Below are 18,065 nucleotides of genomic sequence, written 5' to 3' on the forward strand. Positions count from 1 at the left end.
TTTTGAAAAGCACGTTGCAGCCACTTGAACGCTGGGATAGCTGCCCACAATGCATCACTCCCAACAGCACTGCAACTGCTGCAAATGTGGCCACACTGCAGCGCTGGTAGCTGTCAGTGTGACCACACTGCAGCACTGTTCCTACACAGCTGTACGACCACAGCTGTAACTCCCAGCGCTGCACATTTCCAAGTGTAGCCATGGCTTTAGTCTCTAAGGTGCCACAACTACTCCTCTTTCTTTTTGCTGAGACAGACTAACACGGCTACCACTCTGAAACCTGTCATTTACAAGGCTCCTTTACTGCACTCTGGCAAGGTAAAGAAGCCTTAATTGATTAAGAATGGGAAGAACTAACTAACAATGGGAATATTAGCAGCCTGCTTTGTTAGGCCTGGTCTACATTGCTGTAACTTCCTCGCTCAAGGGGGTGAAAAAACACCTCCCTGAGCTCTGCGAGTTTCAGCGCTGTAATGTGGCAGTGTAGACAGCGCTGGTAGCTACTCCCCTCTTGGAGGTGGGTTTTTTTATAGTGCTGGGACAGCACTCTCCCAGCTCTGGTGCCGCGACTACACAACCACGTTAAAGTGCTGCTGTGGCAGCACTTCAACATTCCTAGTAAAGACACGCTCTTAGTTGTTACATTTCTGCTCAGCCTCAGGGATAGTAGAGCCTGCTTTATTCAGCCCTTCGCCTCTAAACCCAGGATGCAGCAACAGTGAGCGAGAGGGACAGAGTGTCTGTCTCTCTCTTTCTCTTGTTCGCACAGAAGCATTGGCCCAGCCCCACATCTGTAACATCTCTCCAGGGAGGCAAAGAGGCATGCCCAGCCTCACTCCTCGCAATGATCTTCTCCCTGCTGCACGCTGCTCCCAGCAGATGCTCCCGGGCTTTTGGGAAAGGGGCGTGTGTTCCCCACAGATTTCTTGGCTCCCCCATTTTGCTATGGGGAAGCCGAGAAATCTGCAGAAGATATTAGTTCTATGCCCCCGCAGGGCCACAGAATTCCCCTAGGAGTAGTGTGTACTTTGGGTACTCTTTAGCCACTGTTGTAGAAGAAAATTAGTGAAAAATGTAAAGTGAAGGAGAGTATAAGACCAGATCTTCCATCTAGCAAATAAAACCTGGGTTAGATATGGAGTGAATTGGGGAAACCCATCGCTTTTTGCTTCGAGGTTGGGTGGGTCATATTTATTCTTTCAACTTCTCTTGTCCTTAAGCCTTCTCCATACTATACTTTAAACTCTGCTAGCAACAGATGTGTTTAGACAAATCTCTTCTGAACAGGCAGAACCATTTTTCAGATCTCATCTGGAAAGATATGTTTTCTTCCTTTAAAAATAAATATTGATAGCAGATTTCTATCACGTTTCCTTTGGCCAGTGTGTCCAGGCACTTTGTTTTATCCCTCTGCAAACCATGTTTGAACAGCATAATAAAACTACATAGACTCCCAGCAGATCTGGTTCCAGGCACCAGTGGAGGAAGCACATGCCTGGGGCAGCATAGTCCGGGCAGCTTTTTGTTGCTTCTGCAGTTCGGGCGGCCGTCTGAGCAACTTTTTCTTGCTTGGGGCACCAAAAATGGTAGAGCTGGCCCTGACTCCTAGGGACATGGTGATAAATTAGCAGGGTTCCGAGGAGGAGGAAGAATAAAATATATAGACGCCGGTAGGAAAAACTGTGCTAATAAGAACAGTTGTTACTGTCATGGTTTCAACTGTACTGTACATAATCCCTTTGGGTACATCTACACGGCAAAAAAACAACCAAACAAAACCTGAAGCAGCAACTCTCAGAGCCTGGGTCAATAGAGTCGGCCTTGCACTACGGGGTAAAAATAGCAGTGAAGATGTTCCTGCTTGGGCTCTGAGACCCACTCCTTTTGCTGCGTTTCACACCTTCTTCTAATCTGTTCCGTAAGCCTCCCAACCTTCTAATTCAGAGGACCCTAGACTGTGGGGTGTGACCCCCTAGGAGGGCATGAGGAACATTCAAGGGGACATGGCTGGGGCCTGGGCCAGCCCCTACGGGGGGGTGGGGAGAGAGTGCCACCTAGCTCCACTCCTAGCCCTGGCTCAGGGCCCTGGCTGCCAGCCCTGTGCCCGGGGCTCTGTGCCTGGAGTCCTAGCTGCCAGCTTCAGACCCGCCCCCAACTGTGGCCCCAGTCTCGACCCCCCCCCCCTTATCCCTGTCCACATCCCCCAATCCTGGAGCCACAGCCCTGCTCTTGTCCCAGCTTGGGCGGGGGAGGTAGGGAGTACAGGGGTAAGGAGGGGTGAGATCAGAAGTTTGGGGACCACTGTTCTAATTTGTTAGAGAGTGCAGCATGCTTCCTGCATTGAGCTTTTAGAGCCATAGTCTGGATTCTCTAGGGAGATAGTGTGCATCTGTTGTGAGCAGAGAAAAACAGGTAATTCAGGGAACTGCTCTCAGTTTAGTGAGCTAGGAAAATTCCTGAAGAAACCTGCCATTGTGGAAAGAAAGAGTGTCTTGTTGAGAGAGACCCATTGTTTCGGCCATGTACATTGCTTAAAACAGTATTATGTTGTTAGACATGTAAATATTGCTAGCAACTAACTATTGTATAGTAGACAGTATAATTTGCTTTAAATTCATGAGTGATATGTCGTCATAAGTTTCAAAACCATAATTTATAATAACAAGAGTCATGTGAAGGAAAACAGATGCATTAGGAAATTAATGTCATCACTGTTTATTTGTATTCTGTTAGTGTTCACACTGTGATGTGCACATTCTAAACATGTGGGAAGAAACAGTCCCTACCCTGAAGAGTTTACAGTTTAATGAGATACATAATGTAAAAAGGATGTAGGAGAGGGATATAATGATACAACTTTTTTTTGTAAATATCAGCTATCTTTGACTCTGACTTTCTATGAACTTAGTCATTATTCACTGACTAATTCTTATAAGCATTATGGTACAAGAGAGGCTTGAAGTAGAGAATGGTGGATCAGTTCAGGTAGTGTAGAAGCAAGTGCAAAGATTGTGTAGGAGAAGCAGTTAAATACAAAATCAAGACTGGCATTACTGATGGCACAAAGGAGGTGGATTGTGATATGTAGAGACCGAAGGAGGTAAATTGGAAGGGGCAGAGTTGTGGAGAGCTTTGAAGGTGAATGCTAAGAACTTGAATTTAATTTAATGTCTTAAGAATTTACTGAATTAACATTTAAATTGTAATAAGTAATTGATGTTTTAATTATTTTGTAGATGCCTGATGGATAAAAACTTCATAAGGATTGGAAAATGGTTCATCAGGCCTTATGAGAAGGATGAGAAGCCTATTAACAAAAGGTAAGGAAATGCCTTTTAGCAAGTACTAGGAGGTCTCTGGAATAATGTCAGTGTTATTGTTCAAGTTCTGACAGTGTGCTCGTTTTCTTTAGGTTGTGGTTCCTTCCCTCTGCTCTGCCTGCAATCTCTTTTTTTGGTAAAAGAAGCTTTTTTCTTTCAAGTAGCTGCAGTGGCGATATTTCAGTAGATGTTGAGATCATGTTAGTTTTGCTAATTTGGGCTGGAAAGTAATGTTTATTTAATCTTTCATTTCCACAGATTTTCTCTGGCTTTGAACTGTGTCTGTATTTTGGTGCCTGTTATAAAGTAGATTTTAGATAGCCATGAACAGGTATTGTTTCCAAAGATTTACTCTAATCCCAAAATTACAGTGGTGTGAAAGAAACCATTTTGTTCTGGCTTGTGAATTTCTCTCTGAACAGAGAGAAGCACAGTATTAGCATTATTTGTTATTTAGTGGGTTAATGTATGAGCATTTCACCTCTGGAGAACCAAATTTAAAATTCTCACTTAGTGCACAAATGAAATGTACTTGACAGTCTCATGCTATTTCCTGGTGAGCATCGATCCACATCACTAAAGCATCTGGCATAGCTAGCAGTCTCTGATCCAAACTGAATCAGAATTAGAATGGAAAGTGTTTATAAATCAGGACTGAGGTACACTGGCACTCTGAGTGGGGTGTCAGTGGCATGAAGCCCTATTAACCCTTAATTACCTATATGCCAATGTTAGGAGTCTGGGTGACAAGAGGAATTGGAGGGTTCGCTCATTTCTGAGCATGAATTTCAGTCTAGTTGGTATTACTGAAATCTGGTGGGATAATTCACAGGTAATGCCATTTTTGACATAGAGTGCCATTCCCTCGTCCCCTTTTCCCCACTCGATGCTTCCTAAACAGTTTATAACGATTTATTTTAACATTCCAATCAATGATTATAACCTGTTTTCAGAATAATTGAATGGGGAAAAGGGAAGGGGGAATGGCACTCTATGTCAAAATGACATTACTTGTTTCTGAGTCACTGAGAACTTGGAGGAAGGAAATGATCCTGAATGCTTATGGACCAATGTCCTAACACATAAAGCACAATATGGAGTATTAGGTAGTGGCTATTAGATACCAATAAATCACGCTAGGGAACAGGATGGCTGCCTTCTTATGCACCTATCTATAATGTGTAGGAAAACAGAGATGTGTGATTATGAGGGACATTAATTTGAGTGACACATGCTAGAAGTCTTATGGTGCCAACGCTAAAAAAACTGATAAATAATGCATCACAGAACTAAAAATGTATGGTAGCTTAGAAACAAGTGATCGTGACCACTTTCAGAAAGCTGAAAACAAGTATGAGCCAAATCAGCTGGGATAAAGAATGTAGTCATAAAATGTGAGTGATAAAACAATTCCCAATTAAGTACACTGTACTATATGCCCCAGAAAGCCAAAATCAAGGAAGAAGGCTGTGTTGGTTAAAAACTGATGTGATTTAACAAATGGAAGGAAGGGGAAGTTGATAGTGATGAATATAAAACAGACGCTAGGAAATGTAGAAAATTGATAAGGGAAGCATTGGGACACAAGGAAAAATCTGTTGCCAGCAGAGTTAAGGACAATAAGAAGATTTTAAAGAATATTAGGAGTAAAAAGAATCTTAACAGTGGTATTGGTCCATTACTAGATGTAAACGGTAGAATTATCAATAATAATGCAGAAAAGGCACATACAGGCAAATAAATATTTTTGTTCTATATTTGAGGGAAAAACAGAAGATGTAGTCATATCATATGATAACACTCTTTCCATTCCAGCAGTATCTCAGAAGGGTATTGAACAGCAGCTATTAAAGTTAAACATTTTAAAATCAGCAGATCTGTATAACTTGCATACAAGAGTTTTGAAAAAGCTGGCAAAGGAGCTTGCTGGACCGTTAGTGTTGATTGTCAATAAGTCTTGGAACACTGGGGAAGTTCCAGAAGTCTGGAAGAAGGGGGACAAAGAGGACCCAGGGAATTATAAACCAGTCAATACTGGGAAAGATACTGGAAGAAATTATTAAACTATCACTTTGTAAGTACCTAGAGAATAATAGAGTTATAAGGAGTAGCCAACATGGATTTGTCAAGAACAAATCATGCCAAACCAACCTAATTTCCTTTGGCAGGATTACTGGCCTAGTGATGAGGAAGCAGTAGACATGTTATATCTTGATTTTAGTAAGACTTCTTACACAGTTGCACATGACATTCTCATAAGCAAACTAGGGAAATGTGGTCTAGATGTAATTACTATAAGGTGGGTGCACAACTGGTCAAAAGACTGTATTGAAAAAGAGGTTATCTATGGTTTGCTGTCACACTAGGAGAGTGTGTCTCGCGGGATCCTTAAGGGGTCAGTCTGGGTCTGGTACTATTCAATATTTTCATTAATAACTTGGATAATGAAGTGGAGAACATGCTTATAAAATTTGTGGATGATACCAAGATGGGAGGGGTGGCAAGCACTTTGGAGGACAGTATTAGAATTCAAAATGACCTTGACAATTTTGAGACTTGGTTTGAAATCAACAAAATGAAATTCAATAAACATAAGTGCCAAATATTTCACTTAGGAAGGAAAAATCAAATGCACAACTACAAAACGAGAAATAAATGGCTGAGCAGCAGTATTACTAAAAAGACCTAGGGGTTATAGCGGGATCACAAACTGAATACGACTCAGCAATGTGATGCTGTTGCAGACAAGTCTAATATCATTCTGGGATGTATTAGTAGGAGTGTAAAACACAGGGGGTAATTCTCCCCATCTACTTGGCATGTGCGAGACCTCAGCTGGAGAACTGTGTCCAGTTCTGGGCACAGCAGAAAATCTGACTTATGAGGAAAGGTTAAAAAAAACTGAGAATCTTTAGTTTTGAGAAAAGAGGACTTATGAGGATAACAGTCTTCAGATATGTTAAGAGCTGTTATAAAGAGGACTGTGATCAATTGTTTAGATGAGGAGATTTAGGTTCGATATTAGGAAAAAGCTTTCTAACTCTAATGGTAGATAAGTTCGGGAATAGGCTTCCAAAGGAGGTTGTGGAATCCCTGTTGTAGGTTTTTAAGATCTGTTAGAATAAACAACTGTCAGGGATGGTCGGGGTTTAAGTTTAGGTTTGTACAGGGAGGCTGGACTTGGTGGCTTCTCGAAGTCCTTTCCAGCCCAACATATATATGGTTCTATAAAAAAGCTAATGCTGTGCCAATATTTTAAAAGGGTAAATAGGATGACATGGGTAATTATAGGCCTGTCAGTCTGATGTCGATCCTGAGTAAGATAATGGAGTGGCTGATGTGGGACTCAATTAATAAAGAATTAAAGGACGGTAATATAATTAATGCCAATCAATGTGAGTTTTTGGAAATAGATCCTGTCAAACCAACTTGATATCTTTCTTTGATGAGATTACAGATTTGGTTGATAAAGGTAATAGTGTTGATTTAACATACCGTATATACTCAATCATAAGATAGTTCGTTTATAAGCTGACCCCCCCCCCTCAAGATTGATAAGTAAAAATGGAAATTTTTTATGACCCATTCATAAGCAGACTCTATAATTCAGGGGTCAGCAAACTTTGGCTCCTGGGCCATGAGGATAAGCCGCTGGTGGGCCGAGATGGTTTCTTTACCTTGAGAGTCTGCAGGCATGGAGGTAAACCTTAGTAAACAAAGTGTCTGGGTGTGCCAACTGCTTACCCTGATGGTTCGAGACAGCAACTGGTGGGGAAATTTTTTGGCGGGGAGAAGCTGGGGGTCGGGAGTAACCCCTGTGACCACCCTCCACATGACCCCACCCCTAGCCCGGGACCCCCACACTCTCCCCATCCCATCCCTTCCCACCTTTTCTGGAGAGGGCCAGGGGAGGATATCTCTGGCATGGCTGGAGCTGCTCTGGCAGGCTGGGCAACACGTCCGGAGCCTGCTCTAGCGGGCCAGACTGAGCGGCATGGCTGCAGCATATGCCAGCGGACTGGGCCGGGTGGCATGACCGCAGTGTGCTCTGGCACCCGGGCTGCACAGCCACAGCCTGCTCTGGGGGGCGGGGCCGAGCGGCATGTGTGCAGCCTGCCAGCCCTGGAGATGCAGCTACTTCAGGGGCTGGGGGGAGAGCAGTGTGGTCAGAAGTGGAGAGGCTCAGGCCTTGCCTCTTCCCTTCTGGTTGTGTTGCCTCTCCTTGTTCCCTCTGTTGTGGGGAGGGACTGTATCCCACCTCTCCCTCTCTATACCCTTTCATAAGCCAACCCCCTTCTCTAGTGCTTCCCTTTTTTACTTAAAAAAAAAAAAATTGGCTTATGAATGAGTAACTCAGGCTCGTGGGGCTTGGACTAAGGGGCTGTTTAATTGCTGTGTAGACGCTTGGGCTGCAAAGTGGATATGTCCCAGAGCTTGGACTGCAGCCTGAGCCCGACTGTCTACACCGCAGCTGAACAGCCCCATAGGCTGAGCCCCGTGAGCCTGAGTTAGCTGGCATGGGCCAGCTGCTGGTTTTTAATTGCAGTGTAGACATACCCAGAGTGACATATCTGGAATCTTATTATGTATATTCTGTGTCTTAATTGTGTTAATATATATGCCTGCAGACATACCACATTTTGCTGTAATCCTGTGAGATTTCATCAAGGGGAGCTGAGCTGGGGCAGTACTTGGATAGGCCAAGTTTGGCTGTTGGTTATATGTATTGTTTTGCGAACATCAAAATAGGGGTTTTGACAAATGCCAAGATCATTAAGATTTCAAAAACCTGAAGAACTGCTTCTATTTGTGTATCTTTGGAAATTGTTCCTCCACCCCATGGTTTTTTTGGGAACAATCATGAATAGGAATCCTCCATGGAACATCTAGATGCTTACTTAAGTGATGTCTATGATTCATGAGGTGTTACTTTTCCCAGTGTATCAGTATTAAATGTATTCCCCAACATAGTCCTGGAGGATACTTGGCCTCATTTTAGATGAGGTTGGGAACAGAGTTCCTGATTACTTATACTGTTAAAAATGCCTGGGCATTTTTTGGGAGGAAGAGTAGACATGTAAATTCTGGTGTGCTGATTAAATTTCAAATTGGGTAGTTACATTTTGTTTACATAAACTACTCCTGCGGTTCTGGGTGAAAACTATATTCTTTATTTCCTGTCCTAAAACTATTATACTATATTGCTGTAAGCTATTTAACTAGCTGACACTTTTCATCTCAGAGGTGGCTGCATTTCAGTGATGAGTTAAGCTGGCTTATCAATTTCTTTCTACAATGTTTTACGTGTATGATTAATAATAATGAATGTAAAACTACCACTATGCACAAATTCCAAATCTTTATTATTACTTTTATTCAGTATGGATGAAGGCATACAACTCCTGGTCTTTAAGGACTGTCCCTTTACTTTAAGTCCACTCTGTCTCTGTTGTCTGTGTAGGTTCTTATCATTATTCACCATATTAACTGATCTCTTTCTATCTCACTCTGCCTTCCCTGCCGCCTAGAGATAAAGTTTTTTTTTATAGCAATTTTTGCCAGTAATTTCTGTTGGTACAGGTATGTGTTGAGCTTAACCTTTCCATCTCAAAGTCTGACTTTACTTCAGAGTTAACTTGAGTTTTCTGCTCTCCAATTAACTCTTCCTAGCTCAAATGAGAGAGGCCACACTATGGAACATCACGAAAGCACCACAGAATGATTTTGTTAGCAGCACAGGGTGATTGTCTTAGCAACTGAGGAGTTGTGCTAACTTGAGCTCAGCCTATATGGGGTGGCAGCTCAGCCAACTCCAGTTAAAAGCATCACCATGCTTGAGTTAAGGGAATCCAATTAGAAACTCAAGAAAATAGTTTGAAGGACTCTTTTCATCATTGATTAGGTACCACATCAACCCCTTTTTTGCATGAGTTTACATGTACATTTGACCTAAGATATTGGATCACTAGCAGCTTCCAACAAAGGTGGGCTGAGCTTTCCTTACAGAATTAAGTATTCTACCAAACATAAAAGGTTTGGCAGTCACTGTTGAGATTATTCCAGCTCCTTGAAATGTAAGGGCTCAATTCTTAGACCCAGTAACCTAAATTTAAAAAAAAAAAAAAACTTAAAATTTGACTATCCCATTAAAAAACACTCAGGATTTCTAGAGAATTGTTTAATTATGTGCAAATAATAAAGATGAGATGCCCTGGTTGCAACATCTTATGGCGCGTGGCAAGAGGCCTATCCACATGATGTGCTATATTCTCCCTTTTTCCCTGTTTATGGCCACCATCCTCCTTCTTCGAGAGATTTCCCTGCAGGTGCTCCACTCCAGGTCAAGGTCCCCTGTGCCCTTGATCAGAGATTTTCGCAGCAATGCCCGTATGGGCTGCACACGCATGGTGACTGCCTTGCATGTCACCAGTGCATCAGCAGCGCATGCGTGGCTTACACTCCCCAGTTCCTTCTCCACCATCCCTGACTTGAAACTGAGTCTAGCAGTCCCACTACTTTTTGCTTCTTCATAGCCTTTTCCTTAGACAAAGTTGTAGCAGTTAGTTTTTTGCTTATTTAGATAAGTTTTCATTAGTACCTTACATCTCTCACCCCCAAATGTCTTTACCTCAGATTTAGTGACCTAAAAATGCCTGGTTCACCAGGTTTCAAGAGATGCATAATGTTCAGAGACGCCATCGTTATTTCTGATGGCCGTTCTCAGTGCATACACTGTTTGGGGGAATCTCACATACCCCCAAAATACATGCACTGTAATAAGTAAATGCCGGTTTCTATAGCTTTCCGGTTGGTAAAGTGCCGGATAACACAGCTTTTATGTTATATTGATTTCAGTTACAACACAGAATACAAAGTGTACAGTGCTCACTTTATATTATTGTTTTTGGTTACAAATATTTACACTGTACAAAAGATAAACAAAAGAAATAATATTTTTTCAGTTCACCACATAAAAGTACTGTAGTGCAATCTATTGTGAAAGTGCGACTTACAAACGTAGAATTATTTGTTTTTACGTAACTGCACTCCAAAAGAATGTAAAACCTTAGAGCAGGGATAGGCAACCTATGGCACGTGTGCCAAAGGCAGTACGCAAGCTGACTTTCAGTGGCACTCACACTGCCTGGGTACTGCATTTTAATTTAATTTTAAATTAAACATTTTAAATATTCTTAAACATTTGAAAAACCTTATTTACTTTACATACAACAATAGTTTAGTTATATATTATAGACTTATAGAAAGAGACCTTCTAAAAACATTAAAATGTATTACTGGTACGCGAAACCTTGAATTAGAATGAATAAATGAAGACTCAGCACACCACTTCTGAAAGGTTGCCGACCCCTGCTTTAGAGCCTACAAATCCACATTTGTAAGTTGTAAATAACATTTTCACAATAAAGAGATTGCACTACAGTACTTGTATGAGGTGAATTGAAAAATACTATTTATTTTCTTTTATCTTTTTTACAATGCAAATATTTGTAACCAAAAATAATAATATAAAGTGAGCACTGTACACTTTGTATTTGCTGTTGTAACTGAAATCAATATATTTGGAAAAAATATAATAAATTTTAATTGGTATCCTATTAGTTTAATGGTACAGTGAAAACTACAATTAATCACAATTAATTTTTTTTATCGAGTTAATTTGTTTTGAGTTAATTGCTTGAGTTAACAGCGATTAATTGAGAGCGCTAATTTTCTCTAGTGAGAATCTCTGAAAAGGGAACAAAAGGGAGGGTGTGTAACACAGCCTGGTGGATACTATATGGAAGAGGACCGAAGGTTAAGTATTTTATGGTTCAATTCTGGGCTGTCATAGAAGTATTGTCTGAGGTCAGAAGATAGTAGAGAAGACAGAGAAACTGAAAGAGATGGGGAAAAATCTGTAGAATAATTGGTTCTTCTGTTTGTCATTTATGAAGAAAGTAAGTATTTCATCAATTACAAATTCTGTACAGAGATGTAGAAGGCCAGTCAGTGGATCAGAATTTCTGTTTTTTCATAGATAGTGGCCACCATTGAAAGGTCAGTGTTTATCAGATTATCACTCCACAGTACTTGAGATAGCAGTTATTTCCTAGTTCAAGTATAGGGAAATATTTTGATAGCTCTGGTAGGACAGGTTGGCAGCTGTTGGCAAATACTGACTTTTTAAAAGTGACCAAAATGAAATGTGAGACAGGAGCTGCAAAAAACTGTTGACATTTCCTTGAACAAAAGGAGTGAACAAAAGCGATTAGCCACTTAAAATTGTAAGATCATTTAATTTTGAAAATTTGTTAAAAGTACAACTACACCTCTTCTCTGATATAATGCAACCTGATATACATGAATTTGGATATAACGCTGTAAAGCAGCTCTGGGAGGTGGGCTGCATGCTCCAGCGGATCAAAAGCAAATTCAATATAATACGGTTTCACCTATAACACGGCAAGATTTTTTGGCTCCCAAGGACAGCGTTATATTGGGGTAAATGTGTATGTGAAAGAGCTAAATCTTCAGTATTACAGGAACATGTTTTCTTGGATATGATCTGGATTTTTGTGTTTGTCTAATGTAGGCCAATTATGGGTAAAAGGACTGGGAGGAGAGAGGAAATTAATGTAACTTTAAAAACAGTCATTTTAAATCAGAAGAATTGCTTATTTTAATCCCTGCCATTCCTGGATGGTCAAAACAAATGTGACAGAAATATTGTATAATACTGAGAGAGAATGACAGTGTTTAAATCATGGATATTTTTCTTCGCAAAATTATGGGTCTGTATTTAGGGTTAGAAGGAGACATGTTCCCAGCCATATGTTTTTTTAACTTTGAGGTTTGGGATTCTGAAAAGCCAGGTCCCTCTTGAGGCTTATTTTCAACAAATGTAGCAGCCACTCTGAATGGCTGCTACAGTACCCAGTATAGACTTACTCTGTGCTTTTAACTTGGCAAACTCTAATAGGCTAAAGGTGAAGGGCTTTTTTTTTATCTTCCCTTTTTTGCTACCCTTTTGAGAGCTCTCTGGAAATTAATTATTAAACTTTCCTATTTACTTTGATCTTCTACATATTCAGAACTACTAACCATCATAATACCGGAGTAATAATTTGAATCCATACTCTTCTCTATGACCTTAATATTGCAAGGTGTCTGAGGGGATCCCAAATTGAAGTCTCTGCACAGTTGTAGGTCTGTGTACACCATGTAGCAGAATCAGAGACTATACAGTTATAAGTTCAAAAGTCTGTTCTCCCCAAACAAACTATACATGGAAAGAGATCCGGAATATGTAATGTGCTGTTTTGATCAAGTTGTTCTATTTACTGTGATCTTGTGTCTTTTTGTAATTCTAGATGGCTTAGAAAACTGTGAGACAGTAGAAAAAAAGAAAGAAAAAATAAAAACCAAATTGGTTTTATAATATCTAATTCATCCTGTTAAAGTTTGTGTTTTTTATTTAAAATGTTTTGTTTTTTTAATTACTGTCAGCATGATTAATTTAACTTGGAATTTGAACATTGGCATGTAGTTAAAATACCAGTTTTTCATGTAAAGTCACACTTTCAAATAGTTTAGTCCCAAGGCTTGGCCTTCCTTAAAACTCATTTGGAACTGAAAGGGAACATGCTTTGGATAATACATATTATTTATTGAACTATAAAGTTTATGTTGATAGCAATAATCTACAGTTCCATTAGAAATACAGAAAAAAATTGTTTGCCAAATAGACAAAGACAAAATTGACAACAAAAAGAAGTTATTATTTGCAGACACTGAGTATTAACAACAGTGGTGACAGTTAACTCAAACCTATTTTATTTGAATAGTGTATTTTAAAAAAATAATTTAGACTAGCAGCTTTATCCAAATGTATGTTGTCTTAATTTAAAAAAACCCTGTAAACCGAATCCTACTTTTAAATTGTCTATTTCAATCAAGAAGCTATCAGTGTTGTATGTCTTCTGGTCTTCCTTGTGTCCCCAGGTAGCTAAAGGTTTATATTTATTCAGGCCTCAGCAGTTCTGCTGTTGCAGTGCTTATTCTGTATACAGTTTGCTTTGCTTGAAAGCCTACACTCTGCCCAAGAGAATATAGTTTGTTCCCTGCACTATTGGATCGTGAATTGCAGCTCTTGTAGCAGAAGCAACACATTTTGTGATCTTAACATGTCACATTGAAAGAGGAAGGACTTTCTGATTGGTTGCACATAATAGGCAGGGAAGCCTGCAGGGAAATGTTTCAAGCCCTGGTGAGCAGATTCATTCCTCTGGAATATTGGATAATGTGGCTAGAAGAATGCAGTCAGCATTCATATTTTGACATAAGAAATAAAAAAATATAAGTGACATCAGACTTTGACATCAGCAAAAGCAGATGTCTTACATATTGACATATTTACTGTGGTGGAAGGAAGTTCTCTTCAGATTATTTGGAAATACTCTTTATAGCTTGGTGGGTATTTTCCCCCACAATCTTTTAAGAATTTCAGATCCAGCCAATCAATTATCTTTGGTTGCTCTGTTCACATTAAGTTTCAGGAATCTTTGTATAGAACTCCAGTTGAAGTAGATAGCATTTTGGGACAAAAAATCATGATGGAATATGGATGTAAATATTTAAATTTGTAATGTGAATATATATATATTTCTGATTTAAAATGGTTGATTAAATCAAAAAAGAATTGGTTTCTGAAAAGTATATCTTTTATTGTGAGCTAAATGAAAAACTATTGTTTCAAAAATATAAATGTGGCAAAGAGACCCTACTATAGTACTTCCATTTATTTAAAAAACAAAAATTAAAAACAAGCAAACCCCAAACCCTCAAGACCCATCCAGGGCATTTGATATAGTACAAAGCTCTGATATGGTGTCAGTACTAGTAACATTAACATCCATATAGACTTATACCTGGAGTCTTGTGAGAAAGTGTTGCCTCTTCTCTTCAAAAGATAATCATAATATCTATCTTTTTATATAGCATTTTCATTAGTATACTTTCAGATACCTATACTGCCATGTCGACATCTGAGTTAGTAGGACTGATCTTTTGTCGACTGTTGCTGCAATGACCCCTAGGATCCCTTTTCCCTTGTTTGATCTACGCAGGTTACTGTGATTTATTGAATGACCTGCAACAACTGAAGCAAGAGAAATGATGTTGGAGTAACCGGTAATGACTCTCATTGAGGTCCTAGAAGTGTTGGAAATATTTGTGCCACAGCCCACAGTCACACTTATATCCGTATTCTGACTGAAGGCTGGTGGGAGAGAGGGGGAAGAACTAAATCTACTGTTGGCAGAAATTGTCAGTGTCTGCCTAGCATGGTGCTTTGATCTGTAAAGGAAGCTATTTTGAGGCCATTGCTTAAAATAATAATAATAATTATTATAATAATTAGTTGGTCAGATTGAGAACATCTATGACCTAGTCTTTCATCTTCCATTTTTGGTTAAGAGTATTGAGAAGATTGTGGGAAGAGAACTCTAGTAGTACGAAGATGCCTCAGATCTCTTGGCTATTCTAGGGTAGGTTTCTCTCCCTGTCATTTTGTTTTTAACCAACAATTCCATCTTGGATCTGAGAAACCTTTTTAACAAAATTTTTGGTTTCAATGAATCAGTGTTTTCTGGAGGAGGTAAAAAAAGGTGTAGTTGAAAAATCCATCTAGTCTTAAGAGTGCTTTAGAAAAATTGCTCTTTGACCTCTGGGGTTCTTCCTATTTTGTTACCCCTCTTGTTTGCATATATGGGGTAACTAGCATGGTGGATGACATAGAGATGCAGTGTTTTCAGTATGCTGCATATTTCCATTTGGTCTGATCCACAAGTGCCAGCTGGCTAAAGCCCAATTCAGCTAAAACAGAAATGAAGGTTATAGGATGGGCACAAAACTGTTTCTTACTCAATTTAGTGATCTTGGGCATACTTTTGGATCTTTGCTGCTGTTAGAGATTGCAGCAGCAATGACCAGGACACTTCTCCCTCTTCCTCCATTGGCTAATGGATATGAGATTTTGGGTGTGAACCTTGCTAATATAATTTGTGTGTTTGTAACTTTGATTTTATACTATTGCAATACATTCTGCATGATGCTACATCTTAAACTTGGAAGCTGGTGGCTTAATTGATAAGTGGAATTTCTTCTTTGCATCATGATGTGTGATGGTTACCTGTAGATTTCTGAGAGGAATTTAAGGTGCCATTTTGACCTACAAAGTCCAAAATGGCTTTAGGGTGTGGCTCTTTGAGAGAGTGCCTCTTTTCTCTGTGCCATGCTGCTGCATCAGAAGTCAGTGGAGGTATTCAAGTTTAATGGAGTTGGTTTAAAAGAAAAGGAGCTGGTGGCAGATTGTTTTACATGAGGCGCCTTGTTCTGAAATGGTCTAAATCCATCTATAGGGAATTCTGTAAATCCCATCTCTTTTCTACGCTTTTGTAGAGGCAAGGGGGAACTGAAAGTTGGGGTGGATGTATTTTGAGCTGCGATCGGTGTCTGGAATGGACTGTCATTTTCACACATTTTTATATGAGGGAAGTGACTGCTTTTATTCTTGTTGGTTTGCATTTTTAATGTGTGTCAGAAGTTCTATGGTGTTTGGGTAGGCACCTTTTTATATTTCCCACAAATCTAAATAAACCTGATAAATATGTTCTGATTTTTTTGGATTGTTTTTAAACAGTTTCTCATAATTGTGTGTTTTTATTTGGTGACATCAGTAATGATTGTACGTAGAAAATACACAGCCACTTACAACCTGAGGGATGTTTACCTGTATGCATAGACCATAAACGTAAGTATTAAAATTGTTGTAAAAATATGAACATTTTAATGAATTAAACCATTTAAAATATGAAAGAATTGTCTCAAAACTTACCTAGGATATTTAAATAGCAACTCGTTTAGAAGGCATTGTTATACATTTCTGTAGCTATTCTATGGATCCATAGTCGTTTTTATTTCAATCTGTTGCTTGACTAATTTTTTTCTTTTACATGATTTTTCTTTACATGGTTATCTCAACCTGAATGTCTATGTTTTAAATGGTTTCTTGATACAAACATGTCAAACGTCTGAACTTAAATAATTATATATTAAGGTTGGGTTAACCAGGAGTTGGTGACCTATTAGTGAAATCCCAGTAATATTTAAGCTCCTTTTCTCATTACACACTCATTATTGGCACAGTATATAAGGATAAGCTCAGTTCCCCTGATGTACAATTAATTAGATTTATCAGGACTCCCAGTTGCACACCGTGCCAAACATAGTGTTATCATTTACTGTATCATTAATTAATTGACTTAAGGGTGTTTGCAAATGGTTAGAAGTCCTTGAAGTTTTGAACACTTAAAGACTGATGCCACTATTATTGTGTGACAACTTTCACCAAGCATCAGAAGGCAACAACTACATTCATTTCAATCTAAAAATACTAATAGATAGATATTACATAAACTTACCCTCTAGGAACAATATTTGTTAGTCCCACAACCTACTTTCTGATTATTGAGATAGATATCTAACATCATTTTATTCCCTTTCTGGTTTGGCAGGGTTTTGTTGTTAAATGTGAAACTAAGTAATTGGCAAAACATGAGTTAAAAGTAGTGTCAGTAGATTCTTGAGTATTCCCTGCCAAATCTTGTAGTTTAACAACCAAGTTTTCCTAGTTATAACAATTATTTCCTCTCCTCTTTTCTGCTGTGGAAGATCCACACAACTAACAGAAGAAATCGACTGACTATACAGAGGAAACACAAATTAAAATAGAATATACACAAAATTGCTATCGAATATACCAAGTATACAAACTGAAAAAAAAAAAACCAACAGAAAATACTTGTTCTTCTGAGAGTGGTGTCCCTATCGGTGCTGCACTCAGGTGGGCTAGTGCCCCTTGTGCCTTTGACTGGAGATTTCACATAGCAGTGCCCGTTTGGCCCGCGCATGCTTCCTACTCAGTCTCGTGCATCACACATGGTTATGTAGTGCAGTGTGGTGAACCCGTTACTTTTTCTCTAATCGCATCCAGAGCAAATAAATTTAGATGTTACATGCAGCAGTAAGTTTAAACTGAGAGAGAGAGAGAGAGAGATGTGATTTTTTAAGTTGATGTCTTTGTAAATGACTTCTCATTAACTATTGTAAAGTGACTTTCAGTGTTCATGTTTTTAAAACAATCGTGTAAAATTAAGAACGTATAAAAACAAATAGAGTTAATCTAGATGTTAGGCAAGCTAAATTAATTTGTGGAGGGAGAAAACTAGTTGAAGGAAAATCTGTTATAAAATCTAGAAACATATTTCACATAGTGTAACATTTTAGAGAAAGCAGTGAGGGATATCTGTGTTTGGATACTATGAAATTTGCCAGTGCTCGCAAAATGGGGAGACACAATGATATTAAATCGTAGTGTACATTGTGTGGATTGTGACTTCTCAAAGGTCTGCGATGAGTAACGGTGATCGTCTTTTTGGGCTTTGCACCGTATGGACACTGGAGAGTTGAACCTTTTTTTTCTTTTTAAAAACTGTCTTGACTGAAAAGTAAATCAATGTGTTACTGCCTGCAACCTTGAAAAAAACACTTACCTGAGACATACTAGTCCAGCTTCCATCCCAGGCACATCACACGATCCATTGTCTACAGCCAAGCACTGAGGTACAACCGCATCTGCTCTAACCCCTCAGACAGAGACCAAGACCTACAAAATCTCCACCAAGC

The 18,065-nt window shown here is 39.2% G+C and overlaps 1 protein-coding gene across 4 annotated transcripts in view; it reads left to right on the forward strand.

Annotated features, from left to right (window-relative positions):
- Positions 1-18,065, forward strand: part of MED13L (mediator complex subunit 13L) — a 413,400-nt gene that overhangs the window by 211,430 nt on the left and 183,905 nt on the right. For all 4 annotated transcript variants that reach the window (XM_032800003.2, XM_032800004.2, XM_032800007.2 and 1 more), the window contains one exon: positions 3,237-3,320. In XM_032800003.2, the coding sequence (XP_032655894.1) occupies positions 3,237-3,320 (84 nt within the window). The remainder of the gene's footprint in view (positions 1-3,236; positions 3,321-18,065) is intronic.

Source organism: Chelonoidis abingdonii, chromosome 22 (genome assembly GCF_003597395.2).
Source record: "Chelonoidis abingdonii isolate Lonesome George chromosome 22, CheloAbing_2.0, whole genome shotgun sequence".
In the NCBI taxonomy this organism is placed as follows: domain Eukaryota; kingdom Metazoa; phylum Chordata; order Testudines; family Testudinidae; genus Chelonoidis; species Chelonoidis abingdonii.